General features: G+C 34.8%; 1 protein-coding gene across 1 annotated transcript; it reads left to right on the top strand.

Moving 5' to 3' along the window:
• Positions 1-380: 380 nt before the first annotated feature.
• Positions 381-15,172, top strand: LOC123544911 (uncharacterized). The gene is made up of 3 exons (XM_045331064.2): positions 381-973; positions 3,977-4,043; positions 11,291-15,172. Exons 1-3 carry the CDS (start codon positions 890-892, stop codon positions 11,836-11,838), a joined length of 699 nt encoding a protein of 232 aa, XP_045186999.2. The 5' UTR covers positions 381-889; the 3' UTR covers positions 11,839-15,172.
• Positions 15,173-15,527: the final 355 nt, after the last annotated feature.

Raw genomic sequence — 15,527 nt, 5'->3', positions numbered from 1 at the left:
GAATTTAAGACAACCATATTCAAAGAGATAGTTTATATGTACACAGGGGTATTTGCTACTCTTCTTTTCCATAGGAGGGAAATATGCACAGTGACTGCTAGCATGCCTTCATTGATGCGAAAATAACAGTATATGCGTCGCTTCGTCGCACTGTAGATCTGCTTACAACTAAACCATAGATATCAAAATCATGAAACGGGCTATATTGATTTTGGACACGTGCCAAGCAATTCGCATGTGCAATATAGCGGAATTCTTTCGAGCCAATCAAAATTCTTCATTGTGCGGCCTTTCTCATTCTCTGTTCGCGGCGGAGGTTTGTCGTGTTTGCACCAAATATTTCATATTAAATTTCCGCTTTTATTTACGGAACATGCCAGGTAAACTTTTATAAATATCCAATGTGTACTTGAATTTGAAATAAATGAATGATACCGTTTGATTATTTTATCTAATCGCAAAATGTTGACCTAATTCTTTTTATGCTGACTTCCCCGCAAGCAATGTAATCTCCTACTACTACAATAAATACACACACTTTGTGTAGTACGAGAAGAGAAGAAAGAAAATTTGTCAATGGAACGAAAATGTGTGTGTAAGTTCTGATTTTGTGCGCGGCTTTGGCTCTGGAATGGTAGATTTAAATAATATGTGATATATAATAGAATTTAACCACTGTCATGAGCAGACTCGACGAAAAGTGTCTAAAATCCCGCAGTTAGCAGATGTACTCCGGTGATAACGCGAGGGCAAGCTAGTTGTAAAATTTGGGATTTCATACTTGGAACTAATTTCACAGGCTTTGTCATACTGGAACTGATACCTTCTATATTTTAACTATCCGGCAGCTTGAAGGATTATTTCGTCACTGTGCTGACTGCTGTGTGGTATGACGACAGATATGCTGAAATTTTTGACAAAGAAGTTGAAATCCCAAAGTTTGAGCGAGGGCCAAATAGAATACGACCCTGAGGTAAGTTTCAGGTTTTTATAAGTTTATATTTCAACCGACTGACTTAATATTACTATTTTATACTCTACAGCAGATTAACATTATTTTTTTAGAGCTGTACTCTGAACTTCTCTTTTATAGTAAATGTAAAAAATAATAAAAAATTCAAAGAAGTTATTTAATTTGGAGTATAGTAACTGTTGTAATATTAAATTAAAGAAATATTTTTACCATAGAGCTTTTTCATTTTTTTTTATTTTTTTTTTTTTTTTGATTGAATTAGAATCTAATCAAACTTTCAAGGTGTCACAAAATTTTCAGTTTTACAATGTTACATTAATAAATGTCACCTCATTCCATAACCTGCATTAAATTCATGCAGCAGTTTTCTTTTATTACAGTTTTAAATTTAAGATATCATGCTTGAAATGGCTGAACTGTGCTAAGAAACACTAAAATAAAAACTATTATAACAAGTATATATTTACTTCCCAATTATCCCTATCATCCACATGTCTTGTTTCAAATATTACTGTGCCAATCTTGAGTTCTTTTTTCTCCTTTTTTAACTAATTCTGGTTGTATCACTGTTTTGTGAAGAACAATTCCAAGTGGAGAGCATTAAATATATCACAGTTGAAACTTGTAGAAATTACAGCATTTTTATGTAGTTTTTGCCATTAAATTAGCATGTTCAAGGATTACAGGGGCTGGGAGGCAGGACTCATTTCAGTATTATTAATGACTTCCTTACAAAATCATACAGGCCACCAACAGTCACATTTGTCTTAGCTTCGGGCCTAAATTGTCCATTAGAAATTAATTACCGTCTTTGTATCAGCAAAAAGAACAAAACTTTAACAAAGGATTTGTTTGTTGTCTCAAGGATATAGATTTAAAATTAATTAAATGAATCCAGCTTTTATGTGACTTAAAAATATCAGTTTAATATTTACAATATAATTAAAAAAACAATTAATTCAGGTTTTTTTTTCTTCTGAAATATAGGCCATTATATTTTAAGAGCCGTTCAAAAACATCTAAGTTAAGACCGGCACATTCATTTAAGACTTAGAGCATGTCAAGTTTGCATGTACCTCACCAGGTGATCTGTTTGGGATTTCACTGAGCCAGACTTTTAGAGAAAAATACACATTAATTTGATATTTCATGCATATAGAGCACCTTGAGTCATGAAATGGTGTACAGTGAAAGGAAGTGGGGGCACCTGAGTGTCCTAATGGCTTACAGACACACATAATTATAAAAAAAGATGTACTTAATATGGAATCTTTCTAAGAAAGTACAGTATGATAATTAACTTGTTTGAATGTATTAAGATGCCATCATAACCATTTTTGCAAGCTGGCCAGAATCGCATGTTTTACGAGTACAAGAGGAAGATTTTGCCAAATGTTAGAACCGTGTTGTTAATGCAGCAGTGCCAGCGTTCCTGCCTGTTTCTGTAAGGTTCATTGCTAATTGGCAGGCAACATACAGGTGTTTTCTGTCAAACACGAAATTATGATTTATATTTAATATGCTCGGCTACTGTGGAAGGGCGCCTAATGGCCATTATACAATGCTAAATATGCAAACTTGCCATGTAAATCATCAAATGGTGTCAGAATTTGGTCTTATATTTCTTTGTACATGCCATCCTGATATTCTGTCTTCCCGCAGTTTAGCTTGCAACGGATGCACGCACACATTTCAGTTCATATTTCAAGCTTTAGATGCAGAAGTTTCCGAGAACTATATACTGCAGCAGAATATGTAAATATTCTGCATATAGTCGTAGCTGACTGTTTTATATGTAATAATTTCTGCAATTTACATTGCAACATTGTGCATGTTTTGTAGTTTAACTGGTAATCAGATGCATTAAGTCTGCACGCCCACATACCTTTGTTACAAAAATATAATGTAATTTATCAGAGGGTTGCAGCTAATTTCAAGTGAAGGTGTGTTAAGGGGTGTGTTAAGGTTTATAGACACCTGCTCAAATGAAGGTTACAGATAAAGGCTTACGGACACCTATTCAAGTGAAGGTAAAAATATATGCTAAGGTTTATATAGACACCTATCTGGATCTAGAGAAGGTTATATATAGGTTTACATAAATAAGGTTTTTAAACAACTACTAGACAGAGTCACTAGTTGATTAGGGGAGTAAAATGTTTACTTTTTTCCTTTTTTGCCTTTTAAAGTTTTTTTCTCACTTTTTACCCTATAAGAATTAAATATAATGCTTGATTTATGGATATGTAAAATTTTGATTAAATACTGGAATTGTTACTGGAAGGAAGAGAATTCAGTCACTGGTTGAAAATTAAGGCAGAGAAAACGATTATACTGAATGTATATAAAAATAACTTTATACAAATTTAATGTATCAGGTATTTTAAGGAACCTGAGTAGGAGGACAAAATTTCATGTTTTTTTTTTCAAAAACTCGCACTACATAAAACCTGAAAAGGTAGTATGTAACCTATCATGTTGGTTTGCTAGGGGCTCAAATGGGGTCATAAAATGTTGAAATTTTCCACTGTTGATAGAACCAGTGACTGGACATTATACTTTGGCTGTTTCCTTGAGATCAAAACAAGTGACTAAAATATTTTTATGCAACTCCATCTTAAATAATCAATATCTTAAATATTTCCAACAATGCTACTAAAGATGACCCATATTGTCAAAGACACAGCTACAAATACAATGGAAGCCTATATGCACTCATTAATTTATAGTGTGACACCTGCTTGATAATTCAAATACCGTAGATGTGAGTTATAAAGACAGCTGCATTTTCTGTGATTATACTGTGAAATTATTATTTACCATGTCATCTGTACAAATATAAGTCTTTCTCCTCCACTTGGCACTTAAAGTTTAATTATATCTAGTGCTGATGCACAATATGTTTCAGTCCCTCAGTATTTATATGAAGTGCCATTATTTCTGACACAAGGTGTAAGTGCCATTTTGCTTTTAAATAAAACCTGTGTATTGGTGTATTTTCAGGATGGTGATGATGAGGAGAGGGATTCAGGGACAGAGTCTGATGAAAATTTTGATGATGATAACCCTTGTAAGTTTATAGGATTACTTGCATTGTACATGTGTATTAGAGCAGAAAAGAGAAGCTGTGTTCTGGTTAACTGACCACTGCATGGTATTCAACTGAAATACTCCAGAAAGATATTAAACATGCAAGTTTCAAACAAATTTCTATGTCGAAAAATTTGCATAAATGATGGGAACACATACAATAAGTGGTTTTTCCGCTGCACATTTTTGGAGTGGGTCAGGTGGGGAGAGGGATGGTCCTCCTATTCATTATAGGAGCATGCTCCATAATTTTCACAACACTGTATCAGTAGTGTCACTTTAGTCAGCTCTTTACAGTAATGTTATAGCGGTCAGTTTGTATGGACTGTGATCTTAGTATTCGTACTCATTATACAAAGTAGAATTCTCCTGTTCTCTATTTTTAGTACAGTTGATACCAGCAAGTAAGAAATAATTTGCACACTGAGGGTGATTTACACAGAATAAAACAACAATTACATAAAATTTGTAAAATCATCCAACAATCACTGTTGCCAACATATACCTAAGCCCATTTGTTTTTCTATGATTCCATGACTATTGCTTCGATTTTAAGAACTATGGGTATTAGGGGCAAGAGCCTTACTTCATTCCATGTGCTCTTTGTCATTCATCCCATTACAGCTGCCAGCAGTTAATATCAGCATTTAAGGGGCTAGAAATAGTGTGTACCTTAGTCATTTTGTCAAATGCTCCCCTGGAAGTGAAATCTTGTAAGGTCAAGTCAGGGTGAGAAATATAGGTGATCTGTCATCTGTCAGTATCTTGTATCTCCTCATTAATTTATCATTATCACTTGTCATTAACACAGCCATATTGATCTGACTGATGTGCTAATTGATTATCTAGATGCTCACTGGAAAGTCATGTTAAAATTTGAAGTTTGATAGAGAAAGCAGGATTCTGAGCCAGATCAGCTGACAAGTTTTGAACCACTTCCAGTATGCACATAAAATAATCAGAAATTTACATAAGAAGATAGAAGAAAGTTTGGGCATCCCTGCCAGGAACAGACAGTCTTGCCGATAACTTTTTCTGCATGGAAAACTACCTGGTTTAAGCAACTGAAGCAATCCTTATGTTTCACCAACCCCAAGATGAAACATTAATACATAAAATTACATCCTCATGTGGCTTTTTATTTATTAACTAATTTACATACTGGCTATTATGCATATTTATAAAGTATCTGACTTGTACATTATTATAACCTGATGCATATCTTGCAGCAGTGATAGGTCAAGAACTGAAAATATCTCCAAAATAGTGAACTGTGTACAGAAAGTATTTGATGATCAAATATTTTCCTGAATCCTGGTCAGTCTGTACATTGTTAATACACATAGATATGCTTATCATGTTCAGCTGCTCTCGGTGCATTTAGTTAACCAGGTATACATTCCCCCAAAATTTCATCTGCAGTAACACCTAGGGAATACATAAAATGAGGCTTTAACATAATCCTTTAAAATTCTAATCAAACAATTTATTAGTGACTGATGTCTGAGAGCTGGCACAGGCTTTTGGAATGTCCAGTATGAAATATAACCTTTAACCTTTTCCCTGCTAAATTTCTAAAATGGACTGGTCCATCTTTCAATTTGGACAATACCATTAACTGTTAAAAGGGGTGCTTGTAACCAAAAGGAGACTGGCTGAATAGCGAACAGTGCAGATCATGATCAGACTGCACAGATGTGATCAACTGATCATGATCTACACTGGTCGCAAAGGCAGAATCGATCGTGTCCAGCATGGTAAGTGTTAAGACCTTGAACACTGAACACTGTACCTGCTAATGGATTTTTTATCAGTACTTTTAACTTTATTTGCATAATAAAATATTCACCTATGTGATACAGTTTGTAAGGTATGTAGCAAACATTGATATTGGTCAAAATATGGGCCTAATTAAGTATTGATCCAAAATGCCTTGGATTGTTTCCAACAGGTAGAAGAAATTACTAAGTTCTTTGGTGTTTTTACATACTAAACAAATAGGAAGGCAAAATTATATCTGAGTGTCTTCCTGCATGCTTTGATAGGTGGAATAGTTTATACTTTGTACAATTATTTCAAATGATCTAAATAACACCCACAAAAATTAAGTACCCAGGAAATAAATAATCTATTTTAAGACTTTAATTAAGGACTGGCACTTACTTCTCTTGGCATGCATTTCTGTTTGATTCTATCCAATGAACATCATTCTAGGAAATAAAATAATCAATGGAAAATGTTTCTGGACAAATAGACATTCGTCTAAAGCAAGTCACTTTGACTTTTTTCCTGGTAAAACGGCTTTGATAAAGACTGGATTTTTTAGTAGATACTTTTGTAGGTTAATTGCTAATTTAGTTCAGACAGAAACCATTGTATTAGGGCTACTGGTTTCATCAATATTTTCATATCTTTGGGATTGGTAAATATGTCTACAGGGGTTAATATAAGATTTCTTCACACAATTGGCAGTTCTGTCTGACCCCAGTATGTGTGGTCATTTTTTAATGCTTCAAAAGGTTTTGCTTATTAAAGTAAATTTACCATCAAGTATCCAAACTGGGGACCTATCATCAATCAGTTATATATACTTATAAACTGAAATGGACCGTACTCCTACAACACTGTAGAGTGGGCAAGAGCTGTAGAGAGGGCAGGCAAGAGATTTAGGGTCGGCAAGAGATGTGAGAGGGCAAGAAATGTAGAGTGGGGAAGAGATATAGAGAAGGCAAGCAAGAGATATAGAGTAGGCAAGCAAGATATATGTAGGATGGACAAGAGATGTGAGAGGACAATGGATGTACAGTGGGCAAGAGATGTAGAGTAGGCAAGCAAGATATGTAGGATGGACAAGAGATGTGAGAGGACAATGTATTTATAATGGGCAAGAGATGTAGAGTGGGCAAGAGATGTAGAGTGGAGTGGGCAAGCAAGAGGTGTAGAGTAGACAAGAGATGTGAAAGGGCAAGAGATGTAGAGTGGGCAAGAGATGTAGAGTGGGCAAGCAAGAGGTGTAGAGTAGACAAGAGATGTGAAAGGGCAAGAGATGTAGAGTGGACAAGAGATGTAGAGTGGGCAAGCAAGAGATGTAGAGTAGGCAAGAGGTGAAGAGTGAGCAAGCAAGAGATGTTGTGAGCAAGACATTTGAGAGCGCAAGAGATGAAGAGTGGGAAGAAAGTCAGAAATATGGATGCAGTCAGAAATGTGGTAGTTTTAGAGCAGGACCCAGTCAAAATTGATGGTTTATTACCATGGTAGTTTATGGTCACTGGACAGTGGTTGACCATGTGCGGTAATTGGCACCACAGTCATAGAACATGGTATCAAACCATGGTCGACCAGGGTTTTTGACCATGGTCACAAACCGTGGTAAAAGTTATTGGCACCACGGTCATAGAACATGGTATCAGTACATTGTCAAAAACCATGGTCAACCACCATTTTCGACCAAGATCCACGTCCATGGTCGACTGTGGTGAATATTGACTACCAAAAACTGTGTAAATATGAATTTGAAAGGGTCATGAAAATACATGACAATTACAGTCTATATCTGTTTTTGCAAGTCAGTCATTTATATGTCATAAAAGAGCTAAGATGACAACAAATGATAATCAGACTATGAAAGTTTACCTTTTAATCTGTCTATAAAAATACAGGAAAACTATTCTGTAACTAGGAAAACCTTTGGAGCCAAAATGCAGTGAGGCATCTGGTGCATTGTACTTGACAAGTGTGAAAATTACTAACACGACCATGGTAGTCCATGGTCAACCATGGTTGAGAAAAAAAAATTGACCATGTTCAAACTACTGATCGTCTTTTTCTGACCATGGTCGTCCATGGCCAGTCTGATCTCACCATGGCTTACCATGGTCCTGACCGTTTTTTTCCTCCATGTTAGTTAATGGTCAACCATCAAAAACCATGGTGACAATGTCCAACCATGGTCGTCATTTCGTTTGGGGAATTAATTCATAAAATGAATGATAAAATATATGTATGCTAATTTCAGTTGTAACATGATAGGACTTGTTTGATGTACTATATTAAGGAAGTGGTGCAATACAGTTTAAGTGGTTGATATTTATACAGCCTTGTCAGTATACAAGTGTGTCTGGAATCCCATATAACTACATGTATTTTACATGTCATATCTTAATGGGGAATTACATCTTGCTAACTCTACAACCTGATAATTAAGAGGCATCTGCGCAGTCCACCAATAGAGATGGAGGATAGAACTGAACAGTATAGATACATAAATATTTACATGGTTTACTTTATAATTGATATATCCAGAATCAATGAATTACCAACTCTCTGTTGGTATTTGATCAGTCAATCTCATACTGTTGTTACAGTATATTGATTCCTCCAAAAGAATGTATTCTTTAATGTATACACTTTGCCTCAATCAGAAAGACAGTGTTAATATGGGGTTAGAAACCATGATCTTGAGACTGTTTTTGAAGTGGACGCCACTGTAGAATTTATAGTATAAGGTCAACCTTAAAAAAAAATCTTTTCCTCTACCGTGACCCTGGGTAAGGCAGGGATGTACATTAAGTCTTTTTTTTGTTGTATCATACCAGTATCCAAATATTTGACATTTATAATGTGTTATAATTAAAATAAGTCTGTGCCTCCCGCATATTAATATAGTAACAAACAATATTTTATTTTTGCAGGCCCTGAGGACTTAGTCCAAATTATAGGATGTTTAGGTGATAACTTTTCACTGGAGGGATGGCAGATCATAAAATCAGCCATCCTGATAAGCCATTTTGTGTTTTTAAAATGAGGGACATAGAAAAATAAATGGGAAAAGGGAATTAGATGTACAGATGCACCAAGCATTTAATTAGGCCCAGACATTACTGAAGGTACAGTAAACATTGCTGACAGGTTTTATGTTGTGTACTGTAAACAGCCTACTTTTTTGTCTGATGATAGACATGTATCACCTAGATGTGTTTCTGCTGACAGACAGACATCATTTAGTTTTCTGATTCACACGCTTCCATGTAACAGGGATGTTCTTGGAGTTTTTGCAGAAATCAATACACAAATCAATAGCTCTTTCAAGCAAAATCTACATGCTTCAAAAGGCGGTGAGCTGAAAAAAAATTACTTCAGTAACTTGTAATCAAATAAGTCTGCTTTTTTCCAGTCTTACAATGGCTGTAGTCCATGGTGATAATCAAATCTCGTAAGGACTTGAGTCTGTGGTCAGGGACTTGAGTTTGATTAATATTAAATCTTGTAAGGACTTGAGGCTATAATGATATGAAATCTATGGTGATATGATATCTTACAGGGACTCGAGACTATGATATCTTACAGGGACTCGAGTCTGTGATATCTTATAGAAACTCGAGTTTATGGTGAAATGAAATCTTACAGAGACTTGAGTTTGTAGTAACTTAATCTGTTGCTGGTGATATCATAGCCTTACATCTGTTGCTGGTGATATCATAGCCTTACATCTGTTGCTGGTGATATCAGAGCCTTCAAGCACCTGTTACAGGTGATATCTAGTCATACAGGCAACTGTGACTGATTTAAATACAGCTTTGCAAGCTTCTTTGGCCATTTCTGTATTAGGATCTGGAACAGTCAATATTAGAACATTTGAAGCATCTGGCCATTTCTACAAGCATCTGGAACAGTTGATATGAGACCCATTCAAACTAAACACATCTGAGGCCAGCAGTATAAAAAAAATGTTAGAAGTAAACAGTAATACTTTACTCACTTAAATACTTTTCAAGGATTTAGATTCAAACAAATACATTTTTTTAATTCATAACGTTTACATGCTACATGTATATAGTGTTTCTAAGACTCCTTTCTCACCAATAAACATATGCTACACACTGCTTAGGGTAAACAATAACCAACAATTCTGTTCTAAGAGAGAACTAATTAGAACACCAGTCCTAGTTATGTACAGTAGAAAAATCAATTGGCTAATCTGTCTAAGGCAGTAGTGGGTGGGTGCTAAAAGTTATTAGATTTTTCACCATGGCATCTGATGTAGCATTTAATAATATCATGTAGGAAATGATTGAGGCATCATGTAAGTATGGTCAGATCATCATGTAGGAATTGTGTGTTCAATTGTGTGATCACATCATTATTATATCTAAGAAATGTGAGAATGCATCATGATGTAAGAAATTTGTGAGAATGAAAGAAATTTGTGACCACATTTTTTTTTGTAGAAAATGTGTGAGTGCATCATGATGTAGGAAAATTTTAAAGTCATCATGATGGAAATTTGTGATCACATTATTATCGGTATGTAGAAAATGTGTGATCACATCAACATAAAGGAAATGTGTGATTGCATCATCATGTAGGAAATACATTATCACACCTTCACATAGGAAATGTGTGATCACATCATCATGTAGGAAATAAAATAGAAAAAATATGTGACATTGCAAATTGTGCCGACTTTCATTATAAATGATGACACCAGCCGTTTTGTTAATAAACTTGACAGATTGGGAGGACTATTTTCTATGAACCTAATCAGATTTACTGTCATGTATACATGCAAGAGAACATACTTGATAATGTATTTCTGACAAATTATAAGCCAATATTGTCAGTAATTCATTATCATTAGTAGTGCCATCATCAGCGTCATCATTTGTGGTGGCAGGTCAACAGGAGGATTTAAAGCAGCTTAACCTTTACCCTGCTAAATATCTATAATGAACTTATCCATCTTTCAATTTGGACAGTACCATTAACTGTTAAAACGGGTGCATACCAAAAAGATACTGACATAATGGAGAACAGTGTAGATCATGATTTACACTGATCGCAAAGGCAGAACCAGTCTTGTCCAGCATGGTCTTAACCCTTGGTTTACAAATTAGTATTCAGCACATTTTCATATTGGTTATTATTTGCATCATTATCACCATTTATGAATTTGAAGAAGGCGTTATACTTATGTTAAAATATAATCAACCAGCTGACCAAATATAATGACATGGTTAAAGAAGCACTGCTTACACTTTTAACAATTACAGCCATAAAGGGAGGTAATAAAAATAATAAATACAGTAATGCATCCTACTAATAGGAACAAGGAATACTGAAATATACATAAAATGTTTTATTTTTAACACAAACCTGTACCCATTACTCATTATGAAACTTTTCTATACTTGCCATGATATAATCAACATTTTCATCTTCTACTTTCAGACGGATCCGACACAAGCCTAAATGATCTTACAAATAAGAACAAAGAAAACACTACAGATGACAGTTCTGGTGACAAATCTGGCACAAAAACGCACGAAATTAGCGAACACAATTTTGATACAGTTAGTTGTACATCGGATTATGAAAGACAAAGTCTCGACTTTGATAGACATAGTTCAGAAGATGAATTAGTGACTATTAACAAAGAAAATGTAGCGGAGAAGCGTAAGTGGTCGCAGGTGCACTGTTCCGGTTGTTGTGATAGTTCTTCAGATGATGAAGTGAAAGAATTCCTCCTTAATCCTCAGCCGGTATTGCTGAGTTCAACCCCACCGAAAGGTGTTCAACGTGTGAAAGTTTATACTCGTTTTCCTTCTCAGAGACAGGTTCTTGCTCGAATGGCACCAATTACGGTGACATCAGTGTCACCAAGGAAACGACACAGACATGCTACCTCAGAGAATGTTTATGAAACGGAATCAGGTGCGCTAACTCAAAGACCGTGTTTGGACTTTGAGAAGATGCAGCAGGTACAAACTTTAGTCTGACCCAGAATTTGTGTTCACGTTTTCCACAGTTATTTGAGTGTGACAATTTCTCTGGGCCACACAAAGTTGAAGTGTTTTGCGTTTATTCAATGGAAATTATAACGTTGTGTAAACACAAAATGGTGATTGGATGTAAAACATTCAGGGGAGCTACTGCTTTTTATCGCAGATTTTTATAGGGCACGTGGAATTTAATCAACGCTCATCATGAACATTTGTTTCATTTGGACCATTCTTCCCATTTTTTTGTATTTCTACGCACTTGATTATGGCAATGTTACATATGCGAATGTGGCAGAAGGAATTGTCTATCTCTTAAAAGTTGTTGTTTATGCTTGAATTAAGTTTAAATGCATTACTACGCTTACATTTACGTGTTCTCAAGTTGTGTTAAACTAACAATTGCATCAAAACAGATCAACTTTGATGTATTTGAAGGAAGACATATGGGATGGCTGATATTGACAAGGACTTACAGATGAAAGGATAAGAAACTCTTTATATATTCCATGTAAAAGTGATAATTTTAAGAATTAGGTGAATGATCAGGAATGGCAAGAGTATAAGAGATTATGATGTATCATTTGAAATGGGCCTACAAGTCCAAGCAGTTATATTTATCTGCTGCATCAATTTCATATCTTTAGAAAGGGAGATTTTTCATATTTTTAGGCAGTAAACTTTATTTATGTTGGTTTTGTGTTACATGATTCAATGTGACTGCGTGTAAAAAACAAATGACAATTGTTGTCCATTTTAGCTAAACAGAGGCTCATCGAAGCTGCATTATCCAAAATATTTGCTTTGTTTCTTTGTGTAATTGTTATGTTCCACGTTTTATCATGGGTTTGGTCCTAATTAAAGCTTAATGCATGTATTTACTTGCTAGAAAGGTAGCTACTTTGGAAATCAGCAAGTAAGCCTAATCAGAGAAACATAGTTGTCAGACATCTTTTTAAGGAATTTGAAAACAAAGTGGTTTGTGGATGAGTGATGTAAAATACTCCTGGCCCCTTGGATTAAAATTGACAAAACAGGTGCTTGCGGGGGCTTATGGGTAAATGATAAAATCAGTATTGTTAAAGGTAAATCTATCGCTTCTTATCCTTCCACCAAAGTCCTTGATATTGATGTTGACTGTATTTTTTGCAATTTTCCGTTTATTTGCATGTGATAACTGTATATCGATCTTGTATCTGTATTTTTTTGCGTATACATTGTAAGACAACTTTCATGGTGAAAAAGGAACTACCTCAGGGGGTGTAATGAATGATAAGTATGAAAGCAGACGGTTTTAATTGTGACCGCAGTAAATATAGAAGTAAATATGGCAGTCACAGTATTTAATTTATGACCTGCAAATTGTATAGCTAAGAACCATTAACGATGTGAAAATGATGTGTATGATGAATGGATGACAGAAATAGATATAGTTTCATGACAAATATAATTCAGGGACATTGTTTGAGATATAAATATGACTGAGACAAAGAATTGTTAGAACTGACTTCATTTAGCGGGATTTCTGTCTTGTACTTACAAGTAACCACAAGTTAAGTTTCCATAATTCAAGTTTTTGCTGACATGCTAAGTTGAATTTTGTATATTTAACTAACCTTGCTAAATTTCTGTAATAAACTTGTCCGTCTTCCAATTTGGACAGTACCATTAACTATTAAAAGGGGTGCTTACCCAAAAGATACTGGCTGAATAGCGAACAGTGCAGATCATGATCATACTGCACAGATGTGCAGGCTGATCATGATCTACACTGGTGGCAGAGGCAAAACCAATCGTGTCCAGCATGGTAAGGGTTAAGAAAATATATTTTTACATGTATTTAAAACTTAAAAAAGGATATTGCAAAATATGGAAATTGTGTCATTTACATATATTTTTTTTGAAATTGAGAAATTTAGTAAGTGCAGTATTAACTTGATAGTTTTGTCCTTCAATCCTATCACGCTAACTTAGCCATTGTACGGAAATCCTGCTTGGTCAGGTCAGTAAACGAATGACAATGAATTTGTTTTAATTTTCTTTTAAGATTGTTCCTTATAACTATAGTTTAAGTACAGATGTCTTGACAAAGTATCAGGGATGTTAGAAAGATACACTTTATGCTGAGAGCTCAAAAATCTTCTTTCTCTCAATTGTTGATTGCAAATTATCAGGGATTAAATTTTGATTTACAAGGAATATTTTATTTGAAAAAAGTTTTATTTTCACTGATGAATGTTGTAAGTTGGAGATCAAAGGGAAATGAAACAGTACTTTTTTTGTAAAAATCGAAAATAAGTATGAATCCATTAGCAGTAAATGGAAGAGGTGTTAGGAATGTATAATTGATCTTTTACAGGTACTTTAATCCTTACCCTGCTAAATTTCTAAAATGGACTGGTCCATTTTTCAATTTGGGCAGCATCACAAATTATTTAAAGGGGTGTTCACTGAAATTTTACTGACTGAATAGCGAACAGTGCAGATCATGATCAGCCTTCATGGACGTGCAGGCTGATCTTGGTTTGCACTGGTCGCAAAGGCAAAATCACTTGCCGCCAGCAGGCTAAGGGTTAATCTAATGGTCAAAACATTAAAGGAAAAAAAGTTAAAAGAGGTGGGTTGTTATTCAAGGCCTAATAAATTTTCTTCCCGTGGGCTTCCTAAAATTGTGCACTTCAATCATATTTCTGTTTAGAGATATTTCAAGCATACTGTTGTTTGTATAAAGGAAACTGCGAAAGATATTTGGAATACAGTTTTTAAAAATGGTTTCTGGTTTTAAATTGCTTGTTGAGAAGGGAGCATGGCCAGTAGTGACACAAACTGGGTGTGGCTAGTGGGCTTGGGCATGGGTGGAAGTGACATCTACTGCACTTGATAGGTGGGTTTAACCAGAAATTACATCAAACTGTCCTGCTCCAAATCTCGACATCAAACTGTCCTGCTCCAAATCTCGTGCTCCTTAGTATCTACTACCTGTATTGTCTGCCTCGCAAAAATGAAACATTGCCTTCGAGGTATTTTGAATATCTAAATAATTGTAGAGGAAAAAGGTGGAAGAAGTTTGTAAAGACTATTGTTGAATATCTTCCCTATTTTATATTCAATATCATCAATGTGCTAGATATTTTGTTAAATGTTGTTTCAAGTTTTGTGTAAATATTTCAATTTTCCTTCACAATTCAGGGCATTTTTGGTAGATTTGTCTATTTCAATAGATAACATTGCATTTTACATGCTGTTTCATACTTTGTCTCTATTATGTATGATAATAGATGTATATTAATATATATGAAAAAAAAATCTTTAAAAAAATATAAATTTAAACCAATGGTTTGTTTCTAGTGTTTTTAATCCTTTGTTACTGCAATGGAACCGGGCATTCTTAGGTTGCTCCTATCCATCATTAAGACTTCTGCACAGCCCTATTTGATAGCATTTTCATGTGTCCAACTTTTTGGCTCTTATTATGATATACAAGCTTAGATAGAGGAGATGTCCTGTAATGTTGTAATTATTTATTATATAATGCAGATAACTAGATATTCAATATTTAGCTCCAGATTTTCAGTAGTATGTGTTTTTAGCTAAATGGTATAGGTAGATGGTCCTTTGTCTGGCATCCTACATCAGCATTATTACAGATCTTGATCCCTGAAATTTATGCCCAGAATTTCACCAAACTT

Source organism: Mercenaria mercenaria, chromosome 1 (genome assembly GCF_021730395.1).
Source record: "Mercenaria mercenaria strain notata chromosome 1, MADL_Memer_1, whole genome shotgun sequence".
Taxonomy (NCBI): domain Eukaryota; kingdom Metazoa; phylum Mollusca; class Bivalvia; order Venerida; family Veneridae; genus Mercenaria; species Mercenaria mercenaria.
The sequence above is the reverse complement of the archived record's forward strand: the minus strand, read 5'-3'. Positions and strand labels throughout refer to the sequence as shown.